The sequence below is a fragment of the Anomaloglossus baeobatrachus genome, chromosome 2 (assembly GCF_048569485.1).
Source record: "Anomaloglossus baeobatrachus isolate aAnoBae1 chromosome 2, aAnoBae1.hap1, whole genome shotgun sequence".
NCBI classification, from domain to species: Eukaryota; Metazoa; Chordata; class Amphibia; order Anura; family Aromobatidae; genus Anomaloglossus; species Anomaloglossus baeobatrachus.
In genome coordinates this window covers 530,807,514-530,835,136 of record NC_134354.1, presented here as the reverse complement: position 1 = coordinate 530,835,136, position 27,623 = coordinate 530,807,514, and the positions used below count along the sequence as shown (strand labels likewise).

At 44.8% G+C, this 27,623-nt stretch overlaps 1 protein-coding gene across 1 annotated transcript in view; it reads right to left on the bottom strand.

The window, feature by feature from the left end:
* The window catches only part of GABRA5 (gamma-aminobutyric acid type A receptor subunit alpha5), a 435,463-nt gene that overhangs the window by 223,395 nt on the left and 184,445 nt on the right, over nucleotides 1-27,623 (bottom strand). The window contains exon 6 of the mRNA XM_075336610.1: nucleotides 16,212-16,294. Within this exon, the coding sequence (XP_075192725.1) occupies nucleotides 16,212-16,294 (83 nt within the window). The remainder of the gene's footprint in view (nucleotides 1-16,211; nucleotides 16,295-27,623) is intronic.

Sequence of the window (27,623 nt, the reverse complement as noted above, 5' to 3'; positions counted from 1 at the left end):
TTTGGAATGCAGCAGACATATTGCTACATTTGACACTCTGCCAATAACGAACAACATCCACACGACCGCCTTGGTCAAACAATATATCGCTGAACGATGTTGCGTCGTTTGTGAGATGTGTACATGTGACCGCTACAAAACGACCTATGAGCGATCTTGGCAAATCGTAACAACGATGTGGGCGTATCACATCACTAATGAGGTCACTAGCGATATCGTTGTGTGTAAAGAAGCCTTAAGAGGGAACTAAAAATTGGTGGCCCAAGCACTGTGTACCAGAGAGAGTGTTATCGAGGACCCCATTCCCGGTGTATGTGATTAAAGGATCACAGGTTAATGACAGATAAAGATGCTAAGAAATATAGTAAGAATAAAAAAAGTTTTAAAAATTCTAAAAAGAAATATAAATGTTTAAATCATCCCTATGCTCCTAGTTTTAAAATACAGAAATAAAAAAATAAGAATGATAAACATTTGGTATCGCCGTGTTCATATAAGTACAGTCTATGAAAGTGTAACATTATTTAAAACATATGTTGAAAGCTGAAAAATCAAAACGCCAGATTTACAGTTTTTCAGTGACCATAGTTCGACCAAATAATGCAAAAAAGGGATTCAGTATGTATGTACCCCAACATGGTATTCATGAAAACTACAGCTTTACATGAAAAAAAGAAGTATTCCAAAGCTGCACAAGTTTGTCATCAATGTAATTGACCTGACCTGGTTAATCGTGCTACCAGGTCATTTTTAGTGTGCAAGGAAAGGCGTAAAAACAAATTCCGAAAAACTACGGTAGAATTACAGATTTTATACTTTTTCATACTACTTAAAAAAAAAATCCCATTTCCAGAACAAGATAAAGTGAAATTATGGTGTCATTGAAAAATACAATTTACCCCACAAAAAAACATGCTTGTCAAAGCAAATTATGTATAAATTTTTCCATTATATTGTCTAGAATGATTAATCTGTGTATCAGACGAAGCAGTGAATCACATGATTGACCTCTCTCTAGTCACAGTCAAGGCTACATTTAGAATTCGACTTGCTGACTGTTTTTAGAGAGAAAATGCTTTGTATTATCTCAAAAACATATATCTAGTTAGTGCTAAGCTAGTAAGCGCTATGGCTGTGTTTCCTGTGCAAAGAAAATAATTCTAAAGAAATCTTTTAACAAACTAAGACATACTTTATGCCTGCTTTACACGCTTCAATAAATCTTTCAATCCGTCGTCGGGGTCAAGTTGTAAGTGACGCACATCCTGCATCGTTCGTGACGTATTTGCGTGTGACACCTACGTGCAATCAAGATTGAACGAAAATACGGTGATCGCATACACGTCGTTTATTCCTCATACATTGGACGTTTTGTTGTATGAACCTAGTCAATTGAAACGTGTGACATCCCTCATACGATTTTGATGTCTGAGGCTATGTGCGCAGGTGTGCGCTCTGCACCGCAGCTTAAAAAAGGTCCGCTTCAGAGCGCAGCTGAAAAGCTGCGTTCTGAAGCACCTCACAATGTCTGTCATTCACTAATCTCTGTCAGTCCGTCACTATCTCTGTCACTCTCTCTCTGTCCATGTCAGTCTATCCCTCTTACCCCCTCTCTCATACTCACCGATCTCCGATCCCCGGCGCCGCGCTGCACGGCATTCACACTGCTCTGGCGGCTTTTACTGTTTTGAAAAAGCCGGCCGCCCATTAAACAATCTCGTATTCCCTGCTGCTTTCCCCGCCCACCGGCGCCTATGATTGGTTACAGTGAGACATGCCCCCACGCTGAGTGACAGGTGTCACCAGGGCTGTATTTTGCCTTCATGCTGCCCTAGGCACTTTAAGTGGTCGCGCCCCTTATTGACAACGTAAAACTGAGTTTTCGCACACGACATCTGTTTAAGGCAGATCTACTCTGTAAAACACTTGAAAAAGTATCAATGAGAAATGAAGGGCAGTAACCCCCCCCCCCCATGGGGATCACCACAGGCACATCAAAACATAGCATGAGTATAAAATATTTCCACCACACCGTCCCCACTTATATACTGTGACTGTCACACTGCCCCTAATAAACTACACACTGCCCTCCCTTATAAATTATACCCACCACACCTTCCTCAATTATGAAATATGATCTGCACATTGTCCTCACATCATGCTGCCCCCTCCTCACAATGTCCCATGCATGCTGCCCCCTCCTCACAATGTCCCATGCATGCTGCCCCCTCCTCACAATGTCCCACGCATGCTTCCCCCTCCTCACAATGTCTTATGCATGCTGCCCCCTCCTTACAATGTCCCATGCATGCTGCCCCCTCCTCACAGTGTCCCATGCATGCTGCCCCCTCCTCACAGTGTCCCATGCATGCTGCCCCCTCCTCACAGTGTCCCATGCATGCTGCCCCCTCCTCACAGTGTCCCATGCATGCTGCCCCCTCCTCACAGTGTCCCATGCATGCTGCCCCCTCCTCACAGTGTCCCATGCATGCTGCCCCCTCCTCACAGTGTCCCATGCATGCTTCCCCCTCCTCACAGTGTCCCATGCATGCTGCCCCCTCCTCACAGTGTCCCATGCATGCTGCCCCCTCCTCACAGTGTCCCATACATGCTGCCCCCTCCTCACAGTGTCCCATGCATGCTGCCCCCTCCTCAAAATGTCCCATGCATGCTGCTCCCTCCTCACAGTGTCCCATGCATGCTGCCCCCTCCTCACAGTGTCCCATGCATGCTGCCCCCTCCTCAAAATGTCCCATGCATGCTGCTCCCTCCTCACAGTGTCCCATGCATGCTGCCCCCTCCTCACAGTGTCCCATGCATGCTGCCCCCTCCTCACAGTGTCCCATGCATGCTGCCCCCTCCTCACAGTGTCCGATGCATGCTGTTCCCTCCTCACAGTGTCCCATGCATGCTGCCCCCTCCTCACAGTGTCCCATGCATGCTGCCCCCTCCTCACAGTGTCCCATGCATCCTGCCCTCTCCTCACAGTGTCCCATGCATGCTGTTCCCTCCTCACAGTGTCCCATACATGCTGCCCCCTCCTCACAGTGTCCCATGCATGCTGCCCCCTCCTCACAGTGTCCCATGCATGCTGCCCTCTCCTCACAGTGTCCCATGCATGCTGCCCCCTCCTCACAGTGTCCCATGCATGCTGCCCCCTCCTGACAGTGTCCCATGCATGCTGCCCCCTCCTCACAGTGTCCCATGCATGCTTCCCCCTCCTCACAGTGTCCCATGCATGCTGCCCCCTCCTCACAGTGTCCCATGCATGCTGCCCCCTCCTCACAGTGTCCCATACATGCTGCCCCCTCCTCACAGTGTCCCATGCATGCTGCCCCCTCCTCAAAATGTCCCATGCATGCTGCTCCCTCCTCACAATGCCCCATGCATGCTGCCCCCTCCTCACAGTGTCCCGTGCATGCTGCCCCCTCCTCACAGTGTCCCGTGCATGCTGCCCCCTCCTCACAGTGTCCCGTGCATGCTGCCCCCTCCTCACAGTGTCCCGTGCATGCTGCCCCTCTCCATGAGCTCCTAATGCTGCCTTCCTCTTTTCCATAATGACACCTCCATGCTGCCCCACTCAACATACTAAGATCACCACACTAGCGCTTATGCTGAGACACACACACACACACACACACACACACACACTACCCCACTCTTGATATTGACTCCCCTACATTGTTCCACTCCATACTGAGCCCACACATGCTGCCCCTTCTCCATAATGAGCTCCCAATGCTGCCCCCCTCTTATTCTGAGTCCTTACACTCTCCCCCCATCGATATTGTCATTGCTCTATCCCTCAACCCTTGTCCTCTGTCTCTAGCATTGGCCCCTCTCTCACATTCCCCCAGCAGCAGCCTCTCTCCCCCCGCCTCCAGCAGCAGCCTCTCCCCCAGCATCAGCCTCTCTCCCCCCAGCCTCCCTCAGCATCAGCCTCCCTGCTCCCAGCTTACCCCAGCATCAGCCTCTCTCCTCCCAGCCTCCCCCAGCCTCAGCCTCCCTCCTCCCAGCCTTCCTCAGCCTCAGCCTCCCTCCTCCAAGCCTCCCTCAGCATCAGCTTCCCTCCTCCAAGCCTCACCCTCCCAGCTTCCCCCAGCATCAGCCTCCCTCCTCCCAGCCTCCCTCAGCATCAGCCTCCCTCCTCCAAGCCTCCCCCTCCCCCTCCCAGCCTCCCCCAGCATCAGCCTCCGTCCTCCCAGCCTCCCTCAGCATCAGCCTCCCTCCTCCAAGCCTCACCTTCCCCCTCCCAGCCTCCCCCAGCCTCAGCTTCTCTCCTCCCAGCCTCCCCCAGCCTCAGCCTCCCTCCTCCCAGCCTCCCCCAGCCTCAGCCTCCCTCCTCCCAGCCTCCCCCAGCCTCAGCCTCCCTCCTCCCAGCCTCCCCCAGCCTCAGCCTCCCTCCTCCCAACCTCCCCAAGCATCAGCCTCCCTCCTCCCAGCCTCCCCCAGCATCAGCCTCCCTCCTCCCAGCCTCCCCCAGCATCAGCCTCCCTCCTCCCAGCCTCCCCCAGCATCAGCCTTCCTCCTCCCAGCCTCCCCCAGCATCAGCCTCCCTCCTCCCTCAGCATCAGCCTCCCTTCTCCAAGCCTCCCTCAGCATCAGCTTGCCTCCTCCAAGCCTCACCCTCCCAGCTTCCCCCAGCATCAGCCTCCCTCCTCCCAGCCTCCCTCAGCATCAGCCTCCCTCCTCCAAGCCTCCCCCTCCCCCTCCCAGCCTCCCACAGCATCAGCCTCCCTCCTCCCAGCCTCCCTCAGCATCAGCCTCCCTCCTCCAAGCCTCACCTTCCCCCTCCCAGCCTCCCCCAGCCTCAGCCTCTCTCCTTCCAGCCTCCCCCAGCCTCAGCCTCCCTCCTCCCAGCCTCCCCCAGCCTCAGCCTCCCCCAGCCTCAGCTTCCCTCCTCCCAGCCTCCCCCAGCCTCAGCTTCCCTCCTCCCAGCCTCCCCCAGCCTCAGCCTCCCTCCTCCCAAACTCCCCAAGCATCAGCCTCCCTCCTCCCAGCCTCTCCCAGCATCAGCCTTCCTCCTCCCAGCCTCCCCCAGCATCAGCCTCCCTCCTCCCTCAGCATCAGCCTCCCTCCTCCAAGCCTCCCTCAGCATCAGCTTCCCTCCTCCAAGCCTCACCCTCCCAGCTTGCCCCAGCATCAGCCTCCCTCCTCCCAGCCTCCCTCAGCATCAGCCTCCCTCCTCCAAGCCTCACCTTCCCCCTCCCAGCCTCCCCCAGCATCAGCCTCTCTCCTCCCAGCCTCCCCCAGCATCAGCCTCCCCCAGCCTCAGCCTCCCTCCTCCCAGCCTCCCCCAGCCTCAGCCTCCCTCCTCCCTCAGCCTCCCTCCTCCAAGTCTCCCTCAGCATCAGCTTCCCTCCTCCAAGCCTCACCCTCCCCCTCCCAGCCTCCCCCAGCATCAGCCTCCCTCAGCATCAGCCTCCCTCAGCATCAGCCTCTCCGTCCCAGCCTCCCCCAGAATCAGCCTCTCTTCTCCCAGCCTCCCCCCCAGCTTCAGCCTCTTTCTCCCCCCAGCCTCAGCCTCTCTCTCCCCCCAGCCTCCCCCCCAGCCTTAGCCTCTCTCTCCCCACAGCCTCCCCCCAGCCTCAGCCTCTCTCCCCCCAGCCTCAGCCTCTCTTCCCAGCCTCAGCCTCTCTCTCTCTTCCCAGACTCCCCCCAGCCTCAGCCTCTTTCTCTTCCCAGCCTCTCTCTCTTCCCAGCCTCCCCCCAGCCTCAGCCTCTCTCTCTTCCCAGCCTCCCCCCAGCCTCAGCCTCTCTCCCCCCAGCCTCCCCTTGCATGATTACAGTGGACAAAAAGAGGCATCGCAATTCGCAACGATCATCAACTAACCTGTATGGTGCCCATACATTCTAGGCTCTGCCTTACCTGCTCCGGTGCCCGCCGCCCTGCTCTGGCTGGCTCCTCTTCTGGCTTGCTCCAGCTGCAGACGAGTCCTCCTCCGCGGCGTGTGTCATCTGCAGCATTGGACGCTGCAGCACGGGGCAGTGAGCTGATTGTCGCGCCCGCGCGCCTCTGACCCCGGAAGTGCAGGCCATGGAACTTCCGGGGTTAGTCAGCTCACTATGCCTGGCGCCTGCCATGTATTTAAATAGACAGCAGAAGTGCGCCTCTCCTCCCAGACAACCCCCCCCCCCCCCAGAACACAGCCGAGTGTAACGGAGGGAGGGACGGGGGGCGGGGATGTAAAAAAAAAAAAAAAAAAAAAAAATTATATTTTTTTTTTTTTTTTTTTGCTGCCAGAAAGTGCCGCCCCCCGCAACGTGCTAGGCACGGGACCACAGGTGCCTAGTGGCAAATACGGCCCTGGGTGTCACACTGCACCCAATCAAAGCAGCTGGTGGGCGTGTCTATACTGTGCAGTGAAATAAATAATTAAATAATTAAAAAAAACGGCGTGCGGTCCCCCCCAATTTTAAAACCAGCCAGATAAAGCCATACGGCTGAAGGCTGGTATTCTCAGGATGGGGAGCTCCACGTTTTGGGGAGCCCCCCAGCCTAACAATATCAGCCAACAGCCGCCCAGAATTGCCGCATACATTAGATGCGACAGTTCTGGGACTGTACCCGACTCTTCCCGATTTGCCCTGGTGCGTTGGCAAATCGGGGTAAAAAGGAGTTATTGGCAACCCATAGCTGACAATAAGTCCTAGATTAATCATGTCAGGCGTCTCCCCAAGACACCTTCCATGATTAATCTGTAAATTACAGTAAATAAACACACACACGCCCGAAAAAATCCTTTATTATAAATAAAAAACACAAACATATACCCTGGTTCACCACTTTAATCAGCCCCAAAAAGCCCTCCATGTCCGGCGTACTCCAGGATGGTCCAGCGTCGCATCCAGCGCTGCTGCATGGAGGTGACCGGAGCTGCAGCAGACACAGCCGCTCCGGTCACCTCCACACAGCAAATGAAGACAGCCGCGCGATCAGCTGAGCTGTCACTGAGGTTACCCGCTGTCACTGGATCCAGCGGTGGATGCAGCGGTGGCCGCAGGTAACCTCAGTGACAGCTCAGCTGATCGCGCTACTCACCTCAGTTGCTGCGTGGAGGTGAGAGGAGCGGCGGTGTATTCTGCAGCTCCGGTCACCTCCATGCAGCAGCGCTGGAAGCGACGCTGCATCATCCTGGAGTACGCCGGACAAGGAGGGCTTTTTGGGGCTGATTAAAGTGGTGAACCAGGGTATATGTTTGTGTTTTTTATTTCTAATAAAGGACTTTTTCGGGTGTGTGTGTGTTTATTTACTGTAATTTACAGATTAATCATGGAAGGTGTCTCATAGACGCCTGACATGATTAATCTAGGACTTATTGGCAGCTATGGGCTGCCAATAACTCCTTATTACCCCGATTTGCCAATGCATCAGGGCAAATCGGGAAGAGCCGGGTACAGTCCCAGAACTGTCGCATCTAATGTATGCGGCAATTCTGGGCGGCTGCTGACTGATATTGTTAGGCTGGGGGGCTCCCCATAACGTGGGGCTCCCCATCCTGAGAATACCAGCCTTCAGCCGTATGGCTTTATCTGGCTGGTTTTAAAATTGGGGGGGACCGCACGCCGTTTGTTTTAATTGTTTAATTATTTATTTCACTGCACAGTATAGACACGCCCACCGGCTGCTGTGATTGGTTGCAGTGTGACACCTGTCACTCAGCGTGGGGGCGTGTCTCACTGTAACCAATCATAGGCGCCGGTGGGCGGGGAAAGCAGGGAATACGAGATTGTTTATTGGGCGGCCGGCTTTTTCAAAACAGTTAAAGCCGCCGGAGCAGTGTGAATGCCGTGCAGAGCCGGGGATCGGTGAGTATGAGAGAGGGCTGCTCAATTCAGTCACTCGGGGGATCAGTGGTCACCGGTGAGCCCTTCACAGGTGACCGCTAATCAGGACGCGACACAGACAGAGCCTGAGCATGACAATGAAGTCGGGTGAGGTTCACCCGAGTTCATTCTGACAGTGCGGCTCTTTCTGTGTCTGCTGTCATCTGCCATTCAGCTCTGCTACATGGCTGTCTGTGTCTGCTGTCAGCGGCCATGTAGCAGAGCTGAATGGCAGATGACATAGTAAAAACGCATCCCTACACATTACACACGCTTGGCAAGTCAATAAATAAAAAAAAAAAAAAGGGTGCCCAATGCATACGTCACAGAACACATGATCTAAAGGATCGCACACAAAATTGATCAATTTAACATAGACTACTAACGCACGTGTGACAGCAAATGAACGACCTACGTGCAATCTCATTCAATCGCATATGCGACCTGGGCGTGTCACATCGCATACGAGATCGCACACCTAATTGTAAGGTGTAAAGCTGGCTTTAGACATAAAATAGCTCAAAATCAAAGGCTTGTGTTCAAACAGTTGTCAACAATCTACAAGTATGTGGCTTTACAGGCTTCACGTTAATGGAATTTGCTCAAAAAGTCAACTTAAAGTGCAAAAAGTAAAAGATAGCTCTCAACAATTTTTTACAATGCCCTCCCCTCCTGCCAAAGCTTTTAGCATTTAAATACAAAGACGAAGTCTAGATCTAAGTATTTCTGCAAAGTAATAATATAGCAAAATACTGCAATATTTTTTATGACCTCTGTTATTAATGAAGACCAGTAAACTTATATAAAAAAAAGAATTCTCTATTAAAGTAAACAATAGACTGTTCACATGTCACTAGGTGGACAGGTTTAAGCTTACCATATACTGTCCACAATATAACAATGTTACAATGATGATCCAACAAGCAAAGTAAAATGAAAGAAATTGGAGATTGAGGACCATGCCACTTTGTAGGGTGTAGCTAGTAGAGATAAGGGGAACACTTCGTGCAACCCTGGTCCACAGTCCCGGTCAGTGCTCTCTTGCCAGGGCATGGAAAAACGTTATTATCATTAAAAAGTTTAAAAGAATTACTTGAGAGATGTCAAACGGGGAACATGTATAAATTGTACAAGTAGAAAAATGACCTCTACAAAAAATATGGTCAACAACTTTTTCTAAGCCCCACAAAAGACAAAAGAGCTTTCTCCCTCTGGAGACAAAAAAGTTCTAACTGCAGAAGAGACAAAGTATCTTTACTATGTGAACTATTAGTCTATGCAACAGTCAACCTTAAAAGCTGATCATACTTTAGAGAAAAAGTACACAAAATGTTTTTTAAACTGTATATATATATATATATATATATAGATATATCTATATATATATATATCTATATATATATATATATATATATATATATATAGTTGCCTTATTCTGTCTGTCTGTCTGTCTGTCTTGCTCCAAAATTGTGTCGTTACAGTGACAACTTTCGGATTGGCCGCCGGGCTCGGCCTGGCCCCGCCCACCCCCACGGATTGGCCGCTCACCTCGGCCTGGCCCCGCCCCCCGCATGAATTGGCCGCTCGCCCCGACCCTCCGCACGCATCGACCCTTCCCCCGAATTCAAACGAAGCCCCGACTCCCCCAGCCCAGACATAACCTTGTGATGCTGTGATCGTGACGGAGCCGGTGTACGCTGGTAACCATGATAAACATCGGGTAACTATAGGAAGCGCTTCGTATCATGGTTACCAGCGTACACCGATGCGGTCAATAATGAAGTGTCATGCAGCGGTGAAAGAGTTAAAGACACTGCAAGACACTTCATTATATGCAGCGGGCACCCCCAGAAGAGAGAAGACAGAAGAAAGAGGACCCCGCAGTCATACTCACCAGATGCCGACCGAGAGCAGGTGAGCGCATCAAGGTCCTGCAACGGCGGAACACACACACACGCACACACATAGAAACAGACACACACACATCAGATCACACTCACTCACTCTCACACACACCTCACACACACATCAGATCGCATCCACACACTCACAACATTCAGTGATATCGCTTACTTCTCGGCAGCGATACTGTGCTTGCAGTGACCTTCCAGGACCTGCCGGAGGATCACATGGCCGGAAGCATGTGGTATCTCCGGATGTTGTGAGTGTGTGAGCGTGTATGTGCGATATCGTCAGTGTGTGTGTGCGTGTATGCGATCGGATGTGTGCGTGTATGCGATTGGATGTGTGCGTGTATGCGATCGGATGTGTGCATGTATGCGATCGGATGTGTGCATGTCGGCAGAAGGCAGAGGAGCACGGCGTGCAGCACAGCTGCTGGGACTGCCCACCGGAGGGCACAGGGAGAAATGGGGTGTGAGTGTATGCGATCAGATGTGTGCGTGTATACTGTCTGATGTGTGACTGTGGAGCACGATGGGTAGTGCGCAGCATGGGGGATGGAGCACGATGGGGGGTGCGCAGCATGGGGGATGGAGTACGATGGGGGGTGCGCAGCATGAGGGATGGAGCACGATGGGGGGTGCGCAGCATGGGGGATGGAGCACGATGGGGGGTGCGCAGCATGGGGGATGGAGCACGATGGGGAGTGCGCAGCATGGGGGATGGAGCACGATGGGGGTGCACACCTCCCCCCAAAACACACACACACACCACCACACGCGCACCGCACAACACACCACACACACACTGGGAACCACAAACACCGCCCTACACAGACACCCACACACACTGACAACGCCGCACACACACAACACCCAACACACAAACACCGCGGCATACACAAATATACGCACATACCGCGCAACACACACACATTGCACAAAACATACCTCTCCCCAAAACACACACACGCACTCCACACCCACACAAACCGCGCAACACACACAGCACCACACACACACAGCACCACACACACAGAACGCTGCAGACACACAGCGCTCCACAAACAACGCAACACACAAAACGCAACACACAAACAACACCACTCTCACCCCCCGCCACACCCAGACAACACCCAGAACATGTACAGCGCCCTACACAAACACTTGGCAACTACTCACAACAACATCTATATATATAACAAAAATCATACATTAACTACACAATACATAAATTCTAGAATACCCGATGCGTAGAATCGGGCCACCTTCTCGTATATATATATATATATATATATATATACAGTATAAAAAAATGTTTAGCTCTGAATTTTCATCTAGCTGATCATCACTCAGGATCAGGATGGAAAAGTAAGCTTTTTTCAGACAGGCTAGAAAATGCATTATGGTTATAGTTATACCCAGTTCCCTTTATCCTTCCTCAACACTTGCATTGAACTATGTATTGATACTGTATCTTCATGTATGCACACTCTCATGCCTGTCTACCACTCTCTTTGTGTAGCCTATGACTATGGTCCTCTAATCTATAGGACTTCCCCTATGTTGCATCTATAGTTTAGCAAAGTTTTAAAGTGCTTGAAAATTGTTGGATGTGTGCTGATTCTCATATTAGTGAAATGTGGCATGGGGCAGTAACCATGGGCAATTTCTACTTCATTACCACCTCAGCACGCCACACAAAATTGGAGATTCTGTGTGTTTGTGTGTGTGTGTGTGTGTGTGTGTGTGTGTGATGTTATTACCATGGATACCTTCACCTCTCCAGGTTAAAGCAATCAAGCAAGTTAGTGAACACAATATTTTCTTTACTTGCCAATAAACTCAGGCCCACAGGGCAACAGGCATTATACTTCAAGGGCACTTTTGTATCATACAGAGGCACATTCATCATGGTTACAGGTGATGGCACTTTACTTCTAAATGGTATACAGATAGAAAAGATAAGCTGAACCTCCATGTTTCTGTTACAGGGCCTCACGGGTCAATGTGTTATGCTGCGAACAGTGCACAAAGACTACTGGCTGTAATCCCTGACAAGCTCCTAGAGCTGCTACCCTGTTCATGTGTACACAGCTGAGTACATTCTTTCCCTTCTCTATGGTCCCCCCAGGCTGACACTGGACTCACTTCCCTTCTAATTCTCTCTTTAGCAGGTATCACCCACTTCCATGTGTGCTGGATCTTTTTTGCCACTTAGGTTACTTGCTGGACTTGCAGCCTTGTACATAACACACACACACACACAAAAGAATTGTATTCTTTATTAAGGTATCCACTACAATAACTGCACCAGGAACTGACTCACAGTGGTTTCTATCACTACTCTCCCTCCCTGACTAACTATTAACCCTGTCTTTTATAAAAGAGTCTATATAAAAGTAAAAATTAAAATATTGATTTTTGTAGCTGGTTGGTAGTCCTGCAGCCCACAGAAACAGAAAAAAACAAAACATGTTAACAACACTAGCAATATAAAGCATCACATTATGTGACAATAATATTGTAACAGTTTAGATGAATTATTTATCACTTTAAAAAAAAAGTTATTATCTACATAGCCTTTAAAGGGGTTGTTCAAGATTTTGTTCTTGCAAATTCTTTGCACATATTGAGTTGCTTCATTCATACCCTTTTGCTCTTAAAAGACCACTCCAACAATTTTTTATTGATCCCTGCATTTACCAATAGTAATGTGATCATAGTTGTAGCCTTCTGCCATTTCCAGCGCAGCTCCGGTCCTCTTCAGCACCATGTGACTATAGATCTGATCTATCAACTCATAGACAATTAGTTCCTTTTCTAATATAAGCCTATGAGAGCCTGTTCTGAGTTTCATAGATGTACATTGACAAAATGACTTCTGGTCCACACCAAAAATGCTGTCTGAGCAACTGGTGATAATTGCAGTCACGTGATGCAGGAGAGAAATGAAGTAGTGCTGGAAATGACAAATTATATCAATGGGTACATAATAAACCAGGAGAATATTTAAAACCTGATCTATTTCCTCAGCAGCCTTTAGATCATATAGAGAACCTAGAGAGATGAATATGAGTAATTCTGGCTCTGACTGACACAGTGAATTGCTTTTTCATCAGAGTATCACTCTGTGTACAGCTTATTTTCAGGGAACCCATGCAATAATAATGGATTGGTGAAAGTGATCTCAAATTAGTTTTCCTTTATTTTAAAAGTTCATGATTATGGGCCCAAGTTGGTCAAAACCCCTGTACTCAACTCTTGGTTCATCTATTTACTACAACACTGGCTGCTGTGTCCCTCCCATTCTACTGATTTAAACAATATATGTCAGACAGGCACAGCCACCCTGGACCCATACATTCTAACTTTTGAACCAATGTAAAGCCACTTTATATACTGCAAGAAAACATATTTCCTTGCAGAATCTTTACAAGCCGGTGAACCGAAACGTTGCCACTTGGGCTGAATAAAGTCAACACCTTTTTTAATTTACTTTCTGGAGTGCTGCGTCTCTCTTTTTACACTTTCTACACTGCATAAATTGGATATTTGGATGACCTGGCACCCATTGTATAACATTATGGTGCTATCACGGCCAGAAGTGTTGGCACCCATGAAATTGTTCCAGCAAATGAAGCATTTCTCCCAGAAAATTATTGTAATAAGATGTTTTGCTATACACATGTTTATATCATTTGTGTGTATTGGAACAACACAAAACAAGAGGAAAAAAAAGGCAAACTAGACATAATTTCACACAAAACCCCAAAAATGGGCCAGACAAAATTCTTGGCACCTTTCCAAAATTGTGGGTAAATTACCTTGTTTCAAGCATGTGATGCTTATGAAAACTTACCTGTGCCAAGTAACAGGTGTGGGCAATATGAAAATCACACCTGAAACCAGATAAAAAGGGTAGATAACTCAATATTTGCATTGTGTTTCTGTGTGTACTACACCAAGCATGGGGAACAGAAGGCAGAGAAGAGACCTGTCTGAGGACTTGAGAACCAAAATTGTTAAAAATATCAACAATCTAAAGGTTACAAGTCTATCTCCCGACATCTTAATGTTCCTTTGTCAACGGTGCATAACATAATCAAGAAGATTACCACCAATGGCACTTTAGCTAATTTCCTTGGATGGGGATGGTAATGAAAAATTGATGAAAGGTTGAAAAGCAGGATAGTCCAGATGGTGGATAAGCAGCCCATGTCAAGTTTCAAAGAAATTCAAGCTGTCCTGTAGGCTCAAGCTGCATTAGTGTCAGCGCAAGCTATGTGTCGACATTTGAAAGATATAAATTGCTATGGCAGAAGACCCAGGAAGAACGGACTGCTGACACAGAGGCATAAAAAGCTAAACTGCAGTTGTCAAAATGTACATGAGTAAGCCAAAATCCTTCTGGGAAAGTGTCTTGTGGACAGACCAGACCAAGATAGAGCTTTTTCGTAAAGCACATCATTCTACCTTTTTCTGAAAATGGAATTAAGCCTACAAAGAAAAGAACACAGTACTTACAGTTAAATATGGTGGAAGTTCAAAGATGTTTTGGGGATGTTGTGCTGCCTCTAGCACTGGATGTCTTTACTGTGTGCAGACCATTAGGAAATCTGAAGATTACCAAAGGATTTTGGGTTGCAATGTAGTGCCCAGTGTCAGAAAACTGGGTTTTGTGTCCTCGGTCATGGGTCTTCCAGCAGGGTATGACCGCAAACATACTTCAGGAAGCCCCCAGAAATCTAAGGAAGCAAAACACTGAAGAGTTCTGAAGTAGCCATCAATGAGTCCGGATCTAAGGGGTACTTTGCACATTACGACATCGCAGCTGCAATGTCGGTGGGGTCAAATCGAAAGTGACGCACATCCGGCATCGCTGTCGATATCGTAGTGTGTAAATCCTTTTTGACATGATTAATGAGCGCAAAAGCGTCGTAATCGTATCATCGGTGTAGTGTCCGACATTTTCATAATTTCGCTGCACCGATGGTACGATGTTGTTCCTCGTTCCCCTGCGGCAGCACACATCGCTGTGTGAGAAGCCACAGGAGCAAGGAACATCAGCTTACCTGCGTCACCGCGGCTCACGCCGGCTATGCGGAAGGACGGAGGTGGGCGGGATGTTTACATCCCACTCATCTCCGCCCCTCTGCTTCTATTGGCCACCTGCCGCGTGAAGTCGCTGTGATGCCGCACGACCCGCCCCCTTAGGAAGGAGGTGGTTCGCCGGCCAGAGCGACGTCACAGGGCAGGTGAGTGCGTGTGACGCTGCCGTAGCGATAATGTTCGCTACGGCAGCTATCACAAGATATCGTTGCTGCGACAGGGGCGGGGACTATCACGCTCGGCATCGCTACAATCGGCTTGCGATGTCGTAGTGTGCAAAGTACCCCTAAAGCCAGCTTTACACATTGCAATTTCGCATACGATATCATATGCGATTTGCAACGCCCCCATCGTATGTGTGGCACGTTCAATTTGTTGAACGTGCCGCACAAACAATTAACCCCCATCACACATACTTACCTTCCATACGACCTCGATGTGGGTGGTGAACGTCCACTTCCTGGAGTGGGAGGGACGTTCGGCGTCACATCGACGTCACGTGGCAGGTGGCCAATAGATGCGGAGGGGTGAAGCTGAGCAGGACGTAAACATCCTGCCCACCTCCTTCCTTCCGCATTACCGGCCGGGAGCCGCAGGACGCAGGTAAGATCTGTTCATCGTTCCCGGGGTGTCACACACTGCGATGTGTGCTACCCCGGGTACGATGAACAATCTGACGTTCAATCCATGAGGAATGAACGACATGCGTGCGATGAACGTTTTACCGTTCAATCACAATCGCACGTACCTGTCACACACTGCAATGTACCTTACGATGGCGGATGTGCGTCACTTACGACGTGACCCAGCCGACACATCGTAAGATACATTGCAGCGTGTAAAGCCAGCTTAAGTCCCATTAAACAACTGTGGAGAAATTGCTGTTAGGAGAAAGCACCCTTCAAATATGAGAGACCTAGAGCAGTTTGCAGTGGTCCAAAATTCGAGTTGAGAGGCAGTTATTTATTTCAGGGGGTGTGCAATCAAATATTAAACTGAGGGGGCCAACAATTTTATCTGGGTCGATTTTGTAGTTTTGTGTTAAATTAGGTTCACAAAAAATGTGCTATTTTTTCTGTGTTTTTATTTCTGTGTTGTTCTAATACACAAATGAAATAAAAGTGTAGAACAAAACATGGATAATTGCAATCATTTTCTGGGAGAAATACCAAATTTTACAAAACAATTTTGGTGCCAACACTTTCTGCCATGACCATATACGGTATATATATATATATATATATATATATATATATATATATACTCTTTTTTATTGTACATACATTATAAGTTGTCACTATAGAAACAAAGCGGACAAAGATTTAGGAGATAGTCAAGAATTTTAGAAGAAAATGTATAAGTAGAACTTACAGCTTCCAAATTTTAGCGGGCAAGCATGAGCATCCATTGGAAAGTCTTCTAGCTGCATGGGACATTCTGCTGAAATTGTCAATCTGTCCAAATCAATAGGGATAAAAGAAAAACAAAACTAAATTACTCAAAATCCTGCCAGTGGGCATTTAATCATTCGACATTTGCTTATGCTTGACAGCTGTGGCACTGGTATTTGAAACCTGAGAAGTAGATAAAATGTGCAACAGTATATTATCATTCCTCAAAATATTTTAGGTCTTTATAAAGACAGAAAAAAGCAGATTTGGCAGAATTTACCTGTTAAGTCCCATTGCTGTCAAATTGCATTAACAAGAGATATTCCAATCTGTCTATCTCTTCATGTAAAGAGCAGCCTTTCTTCTCATGGCACAATTTCTCAAAGGACAGCTCTCTTATCATTGAGCCAAATGTCTCACTGCTAGCATATTTATATTGAGCAATGAAATGCATTTCTTCTGAATTTCCTTTAAAACAGAGAGGACCTGCAATTCCCAACAGGAGCACCAAAGGCAAAATAGTAAGGGACTATTTATTTCTCATGATATATTTCTAATGTATACTTCAACTTGCATGGTACTAATGGTAAACTGTCTGACATTCAAGATTGCTACAGAAAAAAAAATTCACACATTTGAAAATGATTTATACTGACAAGTAACAGGGTAACAATGTTATGTACGTTTGACTTTCAGGCTCCACATCTCACCAACCACTACAGCTTTGAATGTAAGACTACTTTCATTTTATAGACAATCATCTTGGCTATCTCATACATATATTTGACTTTCAACTATTTAGCATATGATTAGTGATACAGGTTCTTGTCATGTCACTTTATTGTTACTGTTTTGCTCCTGGTGACAGAAAAATATTTTTCTTCACGCTTACTATACTACAAACTACAACCTGTTCTCACATTCCCTATTAGCTCAGTGTGTTATTATGTTGATTCTTAAGCAAAAAGTTACTGGTTTGAGGCGCAGCCATAAAGATTTCCCATGAAAAGAGACATGGCCTCATTCAACTCATTGATAGCTTTCTCTCGGCCAAGAAAATTTCTACACTGCATAATGTCAGTGCCATGTCAGTTGGAAGAATACAAAATTAAGTACATCCATCTATTCAAAAGGCAAGAGGATGATGACCAGGCAAAGATCATAGTTAACAAGTCGGCTCATCACAAGTTCTATCAGTGCTGGCGCGACAAACAGTGGAGGTGGCTCATTTGCTTCATAAAAGGGAGAGCACAAATATCCATGCAAGCACCATGTGACAAATGTTACATAAGTCTGGAATGGTGGCCCAAAAAAATGTGAAGAAGTCCCGACTTCAAAATATTCATATGAAAGTTCGGCTCAAGTTTGCAGAAAAGTATAAAAAGTGGACAGCAGAAGATTGGAAACGGGTGATTTGGAGCAATGAGACAAAAGTCAATCGACTGGGCTCTGATGGGTGCAAATGGATCTAGACGAAACAAGGGAAAAAGGGGCTAATGGATTGAGAAATTGAAGAAACTTTCAAGTTCTGTAGAGGAAGGGGTCATGTCACAGGCATTGGCTACTTGGCCAGTAAATGCAAGGAAAAAAGTCCAGCTCACCTGTTCTCATGAGTGCAATAGATAAAAGGTTCCGGTAATATAGAAAAAAATATCCAAAGGAAATCCAGCTCCTCAAAAAGGGATAGGCTTTTATTATATAAAAGATATCATGCCTTTTAATCCTAACCTAAACTGGATACTTTGCCAGTATCGATGGTGGTCTTAACGCTGTGTTATATGTGATTATTCTACAAGACAAGTTTCTTCATGCACTCGAGTACTATGAGTATAAAAAGGACGACATAGTGTTCCAGCAGGACAACGACCTGAAGCATACATCAAGATTGGCAAACAAATGGTTCAATGACAATGAATTAGAGTTGCTGGATTGGCCCCCACAGTCTCCAGACCTCAATTGAACATTTGTGGGTAAAGTTGAAGAAAAATCTGTATACATACCTAAGTGAGTCGACCAATATACACTAACACTGGGAACATGTAGAAGAGACCTGGTATAAGATTTTGGTTGAGACATGCTTGAATCGGATCAAGAATGCTAAAAAGAATTCAGGCCATGTTGAAAGCCAAATGTGGATTTACAAAACATTAAGAAAATAATAAAAATTAAAACATTTGATATGACAAGATCTGCATAACTAATCATATGATAAATACCTTCAATAGCAAAGATGATTGTCTATAAAATGAAGGTAGTCTCATGCTGAAAGCTAACGTGACAGATGAGATGTGGAGCTTGAAATTGAAAAGTTCTAAACATTGTTACCCTTTTGCTAGTCAATTTAGATTTTATTTGATTCTTCGTGAACTTCAAATATGTTTAAGCCATTCATGACATACCGTATTTTACGCTTTGTAAGATGCACCGGATTAAAAGACGCACCCCAAATTTGGAGGAAAAAAAAGGTAGAAAAAAATATGGGGTTCGTATCATAATCCGGTGATGTCTCACCAGTGAGGGGGGCCAGCAGCGGAACAGGGGTTACAGGAGGCAGGGGCGGTACTGGAGTATGGCGATGCTGTGAGTGGTACAGCGGATAGAGCAACCCCACACAGAGCCGCGACGCACAGAGCTGAACCCCGCCACACTACACAGAGCCGAGTGAGCCGCACAGAGTAGAGCAGTGCCAGCAGCACACTGCATAGCATTGCCCCTGCCATCTCTGATCCCTCTTCATCATCCGCCTGTAAGCTATATTCAGATTTTAAGATGCAACCCTCATTTTTCGCCCACATTTTTGGGAGGAAAACTGCGTCTTATAGCCGAAAAATACGGCAACAAGAAAATCATCTTTGCACAAGGTAAAATGCTTTCAAATAGTTAATTTATTATTGAATATAGCAAAAAAAAATTGACAACTATTAAAAATAAATTTAGAATTGCAGCAATGGGAAAATAAATGATTGAGTAACTTTTTCTCTGCATAAATATTCAAAATCCTATGAAATATGCAACTAAATGTATGACAGTTCTAATTTGCCCACATACAGATTAGAAATAATGGAAAAAATATGCTTAGAATGTAGATTTATTCTGCAAACATTATAATATTAGTACAATTTTAGGTTGTTTTATCATTGTGATACAATTGAGTCTTTCAACTGAACTATTCATGCTAGTAAACTACTACATTTTTCCAGAAGCTACTATGCTGCTAGGCAGCTCATTTAGTTCATGATTTAGATTTCTGTACATGCAGATCAGTCATAAGCTCTTATCACGAAAAGACATGTATGAATCTGGCAGCTATAAAAGTGAATAAATGGCAGCAGATACAGTGCCACCGTAACACTTCATACTACAATACAACTCTCCAGGTCATGTCCTGGTTTAATGCTCAGAAGGCAGATAAAATTCAGCTACATACTTTCCTTTTAAGTCAAATGTTACTAGATTTCTATCAAACGATTTGGTTTTGAAGCAAAAGTTGTCATTCCAAAGGTGAACGCCAAAGCTAAAGATTGTACAGAACATAGAAAGAAGCTTCCAAAGAGCATATAAAAAAATTGTTTAAAAGAACAGAGAGTCCTCAGTGGTTGATACCTTTTAATGGCTAACTGAAAAGATGGTAATAATTGCAAGCTTTCGAGACTACTCAGGTCTCTTCATCAGGCATGGTATAACACAAAATCTGAAGAGTCACGTATTTATTACCATCTTTTCAGTTAGCCATTAAAAGGTATCAACCACTGAGGACTCTCTGTTCTTGTTGTGTATAAATACGTGACTCTTCAGATTTTGTGTTATACCATGCCTGATGAAGAGACCTGAGTAGTCTCGAAAGCTTGCAATTATTACCATCTTTTCAGTTAGCCATTAAAAGGTATCAACCACTGAGGACTCTCTGTTCTTTTAAACAATTTTTTTATCTCTACTGGCTAACACGGTACAAAGATATATTTTACTTGTATCAAAGAGCATATATGCATTTTGCTTAAAGGTTTTTTTTCCAAATTCAGTCCACATTCTATTTCTCTACTCCATCGCTGAACTACGAAAATGCTATTTAAGCTATGTTGTATCTCTTGGAGGATAAATAGCAATAACATTTTGTTAATAATTTTTGTTTCTGTCGTGTCACCATAATTCATATTTTACTTTACAATTCAGAATGGCATCCCAATGTATTTTAAAGGAATTTGTTCAAAGAATTATAGAATCATAGAATGGTAGAGTTGGAAGGGACCTCAAGGGCAATCGGGTCCAATCCCCTGCAAGTGCAGGCTTTCCTAAATCGTCTCAGCTATATGTTTACCCAGTTTATGCTTGAAGATTTCCATTGATGGAGAGCTCACTACCTCCCGTGGTAGCCTGTTCCACTCTCTAACTGCCCTCACTGTCAGAAGGTTTTTCCTAATGTCTAATCTAAATCTCCTTCCTTTAAGATTCATCCCATTGCTTCTTGTAATTCCTTGTAGTAATGAGAATAAGGTAGTTCCCCCTGCATTGTGACTACCTTTTAGATATTTGTAGACCACTGTTAAATCTCCTCTCAGCCTTTTCTTTTGCAAACTAAACATTCCTAGTTCTTTTAGCTGGTCTTCATATGATATGGTTAGCAGATCTTCTACCATCTTGGTTGCGCTTCTCTGGAGAAGGTTCTCCTAGGCTCCATCATCACATCTGTCATTTTATTGGAAAAGTAGTGATATGTTCTCCATTCCCAATGTAAACAGAGCCTTAACCTTGTCCTGTTCGCCCAAAGTAGATAAACATTGGCGCTTGCTAAGCTTTGTGCAATGCCGATGTTTCTCTACAGTCGGCGGTCAGGCTGGGATCTGGATCCCCTGAAGTCCCACAAATGGCAGGATTCAAGTGCAGAACACTAGTTCTGACTGGCGACATCATCAGGACCTGATTGGATCAGGTCCCGATGATGTTAAACCTTTGCTATCTTCCATATGCCATGATCAATAGCGATCGCAGCATATAGAAGTTTGTGAGAGGGAGTGCGCTCATTCTCTCACCCCTCTGTCACCCCCTCTGAGAGTTGTCATGGTAGCCAGAGGTCAAATGATGTCGGACATGTATGATGGCTTGTTGGATCCAGTCAGAAGCAGGGTCTAACAGGCGATCTGTCAGTATAATGCTGACAAGTGTAATGTATTGTCATGCTTCTGCACTAGTTATTAGAGTCTTAAAAGTTAAAGTTCCATTGGGGAACTAAGTAAGAAAGAAAAAAAAGTTAAGAAGTTTGTAAAAATATTTAAGAAAAAACTGAAAAAAATTATACCAATAAATATGTTCATTTATATAAAAAAAATGAAAAAGTACACATATTTAATATTGCAGCTTTCAGAACAACCCGGTGTATAAAACTGTCACACTACTTAATCCGTTGAGTAAACAGCGCAAAAATAATAAATAATGTGGCAAAAACTATGCTTTTTTTATCATACCATCTAAAAAAGAATTGGAATAAAACATGATTAAAAAGTTGAAAGTAAATAAAAATGATATAGTTCAAATCATCATACTGTCCTGCAAAAAACAAGCCACCATGCAGCCTTGTCAACAAAAAATTAAAAAAGCTCTCAGAATATATTAATGCAAAAACTATTTTTTTCTCTATAAATTCTTTTATTGTGTAAAAGCAGCAAAATATGTAAAAATGATACAAATATGGTACCTCTGTAACCATACTGACCTAAAGAAAAGACCTGCCAATACTTTTACCAAATAGTGAACGGTGTAAAAAAAAATCCATAAAAACAATTCCTGAATTGCTGTTTTATGTTCATTCTGTCTTCCAACAACTATAAAACAATCCAAAAATGTAAAGTGCCCAAAAATTCTACAAAATATCAACTCTTTCTGCAAAAAAGAAGCTCTCACATGACCCTGTCAGCAGAAATCTAGAGAAATTCAAGCTCTCAAAAATGGTTGTGCAAAAACTTTTTGTAAAAAAAAAAAAAAAAAAAAGGGTGTTAATCTGGTATTGCTGAAATTGCAACAAACTGAAGAATAAAGTTGTCTAATCACTTTTACTGCACAGTGAACAATGCAGGGAATAAATCAAAGCAATTTTTTACTTGCTGTTGATGTATTCATTCTTCTTCATAAAGATTGCATTAAAGTGAAGGTGTCGTCAAAAAGAAAAAAATTCAATAGCTGAAAAAATGTAAAGGGGGGCATGTCGAGCTCACAGCCAGGAGCTCTTAGTGTTAAGTATAGGGTCGCAGCCTGACAACTGTCACTTATGCACAGTGGCTGCCGTATTTGAGGTGACTGTATTTACACACAGCAAATCCAAGATGGCAGCCCCCAGTGTTTCAGTAAAACTAGAATTAAATAAAAACTAAATAAACAGTGAATTATTTTATAATCACTATTATTAATCCAAAAATAAAAAAATGCGACACCTTACCTTTAAGGCTCAATTCACATTTATCCTGCGCTCTATGGTGAGCACTTACACCGCGGTTTAAATGTAAGTCTCTGAAGCACGTGATTCAGACAAAACCCCTGACAGAAGTTTCCCTGTAATGAGTCAGAGGGAGTCACGTTGACTGTGTCTGCCTATAATATATTTAACCTGGACCTTTTGGCTTTTGAATGGATGGATGGATTTCATTTTGTACTCTTCCAACTGTCATAAACTCACATGATACAGTTTGACAATTTTCTTGGCCGAGAGACCGCTATCGATGAGCTAGATAATACTGTTTCTCCATTCTTGGGAAATCTTCTCCTTAGCTACTACTCAATATGAAACAGTGACCTTTCACTTGAAAATCACACTTATAACACACTGAGGTATTAAGGAATGTGAGAACAGGTTGTAATTTGTAGCATACAGAAAGAAAAAAAAAATTCCACCACCAGAAGCAATACTGTAACAATCCAGTGACATGACAAGAATCTGTTTAAGTAATCATATACTAAATAGTTGTAATTCAAAATCATGTATAAGATAGCCAAGTTGACTGTCCAGAAAATGATGACAGGTTGGAGTAAATTTTCTAATTAGATAATTTCTGGAGGCAATTGGTTACTCAGGATTTTATTAAGGGGTATAAGACTACAAGGGGCTGAATAGAAATGCATGTCACCATTTTCAGGTTTATATGTGATGGCAATTGGGGTAATAGGTTAATGGGGTTGATGTCAGCTGTGAAATTTCAGCTGAAATCAAGCCAGGGGTTAGTAATGAAGAGGGGTCCATCAGACACCCCTATTGCAAAACCAGTAAGTGTAAAGTTATTAAAAAACACATACATGAAAAAATTGATTATTTGAATAAAGGGTTCCCCCACACCAATTTATTTAAAAAAGTGAAGGCACGACATAATCCATTGTGTAGTGGTCCCACGACGTCCCCCATATATGTACTCCAACCTATGGAGCCTCGTTCACAGAAAATGACTCAAAAGGTCACTCCAGGTCAGTGGGAGGCCTGAAGTTTCTCACGCATGGTGGTGTCACTATCACTTTGAGAGAGAAATTCCAGGACAGGCGCTGACCGGGAGTGATGTCTGGGGTAACTGCCGGTCAGTACCATACGCGGAATTTCTCACACTCTGTGACATCAGTATCACCGCGTGAGAAATTCACGGTCTATCGTTGACTGGGAGTGACCTCTGACGTCACTTCCAGTCATCTTCAGACCCAGAGTTTTGCATGAGTGGTGACATCAGTAACTCAGTGATGCTACTGTGAGTGAGAAGTTTCCGATCAGGCACTGACCAGAAGTTACTCCAGAGGTAACTACCGGTCAGTGCCAAACCCAGAGTTTCTCACATGTGGTGATGTCAGTAACTCACCACATGTGAAGATTTCCAGGTATGGCACTCACCGAGAGTGACCTATGAAGACTCATGCTCTGAACAAGGCTCCATAGGTTGGAGTACGGATTTGAGAAACATCGTGGGACCACTACACAATAGATTACGTTGGATCCTCATGTTTTGTTTTGTTTTTAAATAAATTGATGAATGAGGGATAGTGTGGAGGAGTCTTTATTCAAATAAACAATTTTTTTCCTGTGTGTGTGTTTTATTTTCATAGAAGAAGTGAAGGATGTCATCAGCTCACCTGCCAGGTGCACGATCAAAAGATAAAACACTTAAAGGGTCCATAAAAAGTATGAAAAAGCTTCATTAATCTATAAAAACAAGGTGACTAGGTTTTCTGAAGCAAGCTGAGGTGTCATGACTTTTGCAGTGGTAGTGTTTTTCTGCATTGAAGAAACTTGGAGTGTTTTCCTTTTTATGTCTTTTTCCTTCTATCTGTGTCCTTTACCTTGTGTTGTATTACTGTAGTGGTAAGACTCCTGCTCTTGCTGGCCTTCTCACTAGCCAGGGTGAATTCAGGTGAAGTGAGGGCCTAGGCACATGACAGCTGTAGGAGAAAGGACCCATATAGGGACATTAGAGAGCTTATGGTATAGACTGAGCTGCAAGACGTGTCCCCTCTCCCTATCATCAGGACCTTCCTTTTATACCATCCCGATTGTTTCCCCTGTATTGTGCTGCATGCTAAATGTCTGTATGCTCTGGCATGACCAGTACATTAAATCCTAAGAGAGTTCTTGGGGTGCTTCAGGGCCGGGTTTTATGAGCAGCCAGAGAGATGAGTGGGTCTGGCTGCTCACATACTTCCACCCATGGGTGTGGTACATGGGTTCAAATAGAGACTCTTTGTCTCACACATGGTCTGTGTGTGGAGGTTGCTACACCTCCACTGGGACATCTGTGTTAACAAAAATGTGTCTTATACTGAGCAGGAGACCTTGCAGCTGAGCAAACTGATTACATTCTTTGTTTGAACCTTTATGCCAGAGAAAGGTTTTATTTATGTTTTCCTGTGGAACGATTTATGCAGACTGAAAATAAACCAGCTGGACTTTTTGCTTCTTATGGCTAGGTCTACAAGCAGCCAAGTGAGTAGAATTATCACATTTGGTATTAGAGTGCTGGAAGCATTCCCAGGGATCACGTGTGACTGATGTGGCAAGACAGGTAGCCCATTGAGACTTCATGTTTGGTGGCAAAGTTGGAAGCTGACATTGAAGATGTCACTGTGGTGGAGTCACTGTTGAAAGCGCAAAAACAGCAGTTGCGGGAGTTGGTCTAGCAGATCAGAGACCTGTTCTCAGAATTGTTGGAGTGCACCCAGATTATAGAACATGAGGTCCTTACAGAACCCCATGTGTGGGTGTCCTTGAAGCCCTTCTGGTTTCCCAAGGCCTGGAAAGAGGTGATCTCCAAAGATGAAAAGCAAATGCTGAATATAGGTATCATTGAGGAATCCAAGAGGGGCTGGTACAGCCCGATTGTCCTTGTGCCAAAACCAGATGGAGAATGCACATTCTGTAATGATTATCACAAATTGAACAAGGTCTCCAGGTTTGATGCATATTTGATGCCTCAAGTCGATGCGCAGATTGAGAGGCTTGAGCCGGCACAGTATATAACCATCTTAGACTTAACGAAGGGATATGGGTAAATCTTCATGTCACAAGCAGCCAAGAAGAACACGGCTTTCCTTATGCCTGATGAATATTTTTAATACACCAAGATTCCGTTCGGACTTCAGGGAGCAGTGGCCATCTTTCAACAAGCATGGCATTCATGGACAATATCGTAATCTTCAGCCCGGATTGGAAAAGTCATCTGATAAAGTGCAATGGGGAAAGAGGAGGTCAACAACCTGAGTTATGTAGTGGGTAGAGGCAAATTAAACTCCAGATCAAGAAAGTGGAAGCGATCGAGAATTGGCCAAGACCACTCTTAAAGAAGCAGGTTAGGGACTACTACAGAAGGTTCCTCCCGAATTTTGCCATTGTGACTGCACCCCTTACTGACCTTCTTAAAGGGAACTTGTTATGTTTTTTTTATACTAAATGTGTTTTATATGATGTGTTATGCATCACTAACATGGTTTTAAAAATAAAAAAAATCCATGTATTTATCATAATAAAAAAGTTTATATGCTTAGGTAAATGCAGTTAATACCTTAAGGTTCAACCATATCAGTAAAAGGGGTGGAACTTTTGCAGGAATTATTCACTGTCAGTTAAGTTCAGGCATGATTATTTTTTTAACTTAGTAATGCTCCCCGCATTGTAATTTACACCACGGGTCCATCACAAAAACTTCTTTGCTAAGCTCCGCGCATTACGATCACATGATCATGACATCACAAAGGTTCTGTCTGGACCACTTCTAAAAATGCTGAGCAGAGCTCAGCCCATTATTCACATGATTGTGACATCCCACAGATCCTGCACTACCATTTATCCTCTGCTGATCTCCACAGCTCAGCATTTGAGAAGTGGTGTGCAGGACCTGTGTGATGTCATGATCATGTGACTGTATTGGGTGGAGATAAGCTCTGCATTGTTTGATGTTGTCTATGTAGGACCTGTGTGATATCGCAATCATGTGACCATAATGGGCGGAGCTCAGTAGAAAACTGATGTTGATTGACCTGTGGTAAAATTAATTACAATGCAGGGGCGTTACCAAGATCAAAAAGGAATCATGGCTGACCTTGACTGACAGTGACTGATCCCAGCAAAAGCTCCACCCCTATGACTGATATGACTAAACCCTAAAGTATTAACTGCATTTACCTAAGCATATAAACTTTTTTATTCAGACAAATACATGGATTTTTTTTTTTGTTTTTAAACCATGTTAGTGATGCACATTTGCATCATGTAAAATACATTGGGGGCAGTTTATTTTGAAAAAACAACATGACAAGGTTCTCTTTAAAGTGCCAAAATTGGTTATAGCCAAGTGAACTTTGGAGGCGGAGATGGCATTTCAAGAATTGAAGGTAGATCTGTGTAAGCAGATGGTTTTGGTGGCACCTGACTTCAAGAAAGAATTTGTGGTCCACACAGATGCCTCAGATTTTGGATTAGGAGAGGTCCTGTCTCAGGAGATAAACAGAGAAGAACATCCCAATCTCTACCTGAGTAGGAAACTGTCAGCCTATGAGAAGGACAATTTTATTCTAGAAAAGGAATGCTTGGCCATAAATGGAGCAAGTAAAACACATTGTGATACTACCTTTTGGCCTAAACGATTAGATTAGTATGAGAGGGGATGAGGGAAATAAAGGGGAAGAAAGTTCTAGTTACCAGCTGGTTTTTAGCCCTTCAGAATTTCAGCTTCCATGTTGAACATAGAGTCGGGAAGCTGCATGGTAACACCAATGCTCTTTCTAGACTCATCTGTATCATAGTAGAAACTGCCAAGCCCCACAGCTTTAGTTAGATGGGGAAGCATGTAAGATGATGGATAGACATGTAGTCAATGGGAGGTATGTATCGCACGTGGTTACCCTCTGCGATGTAAACCCGGGTGGAAGAGATTTCTGA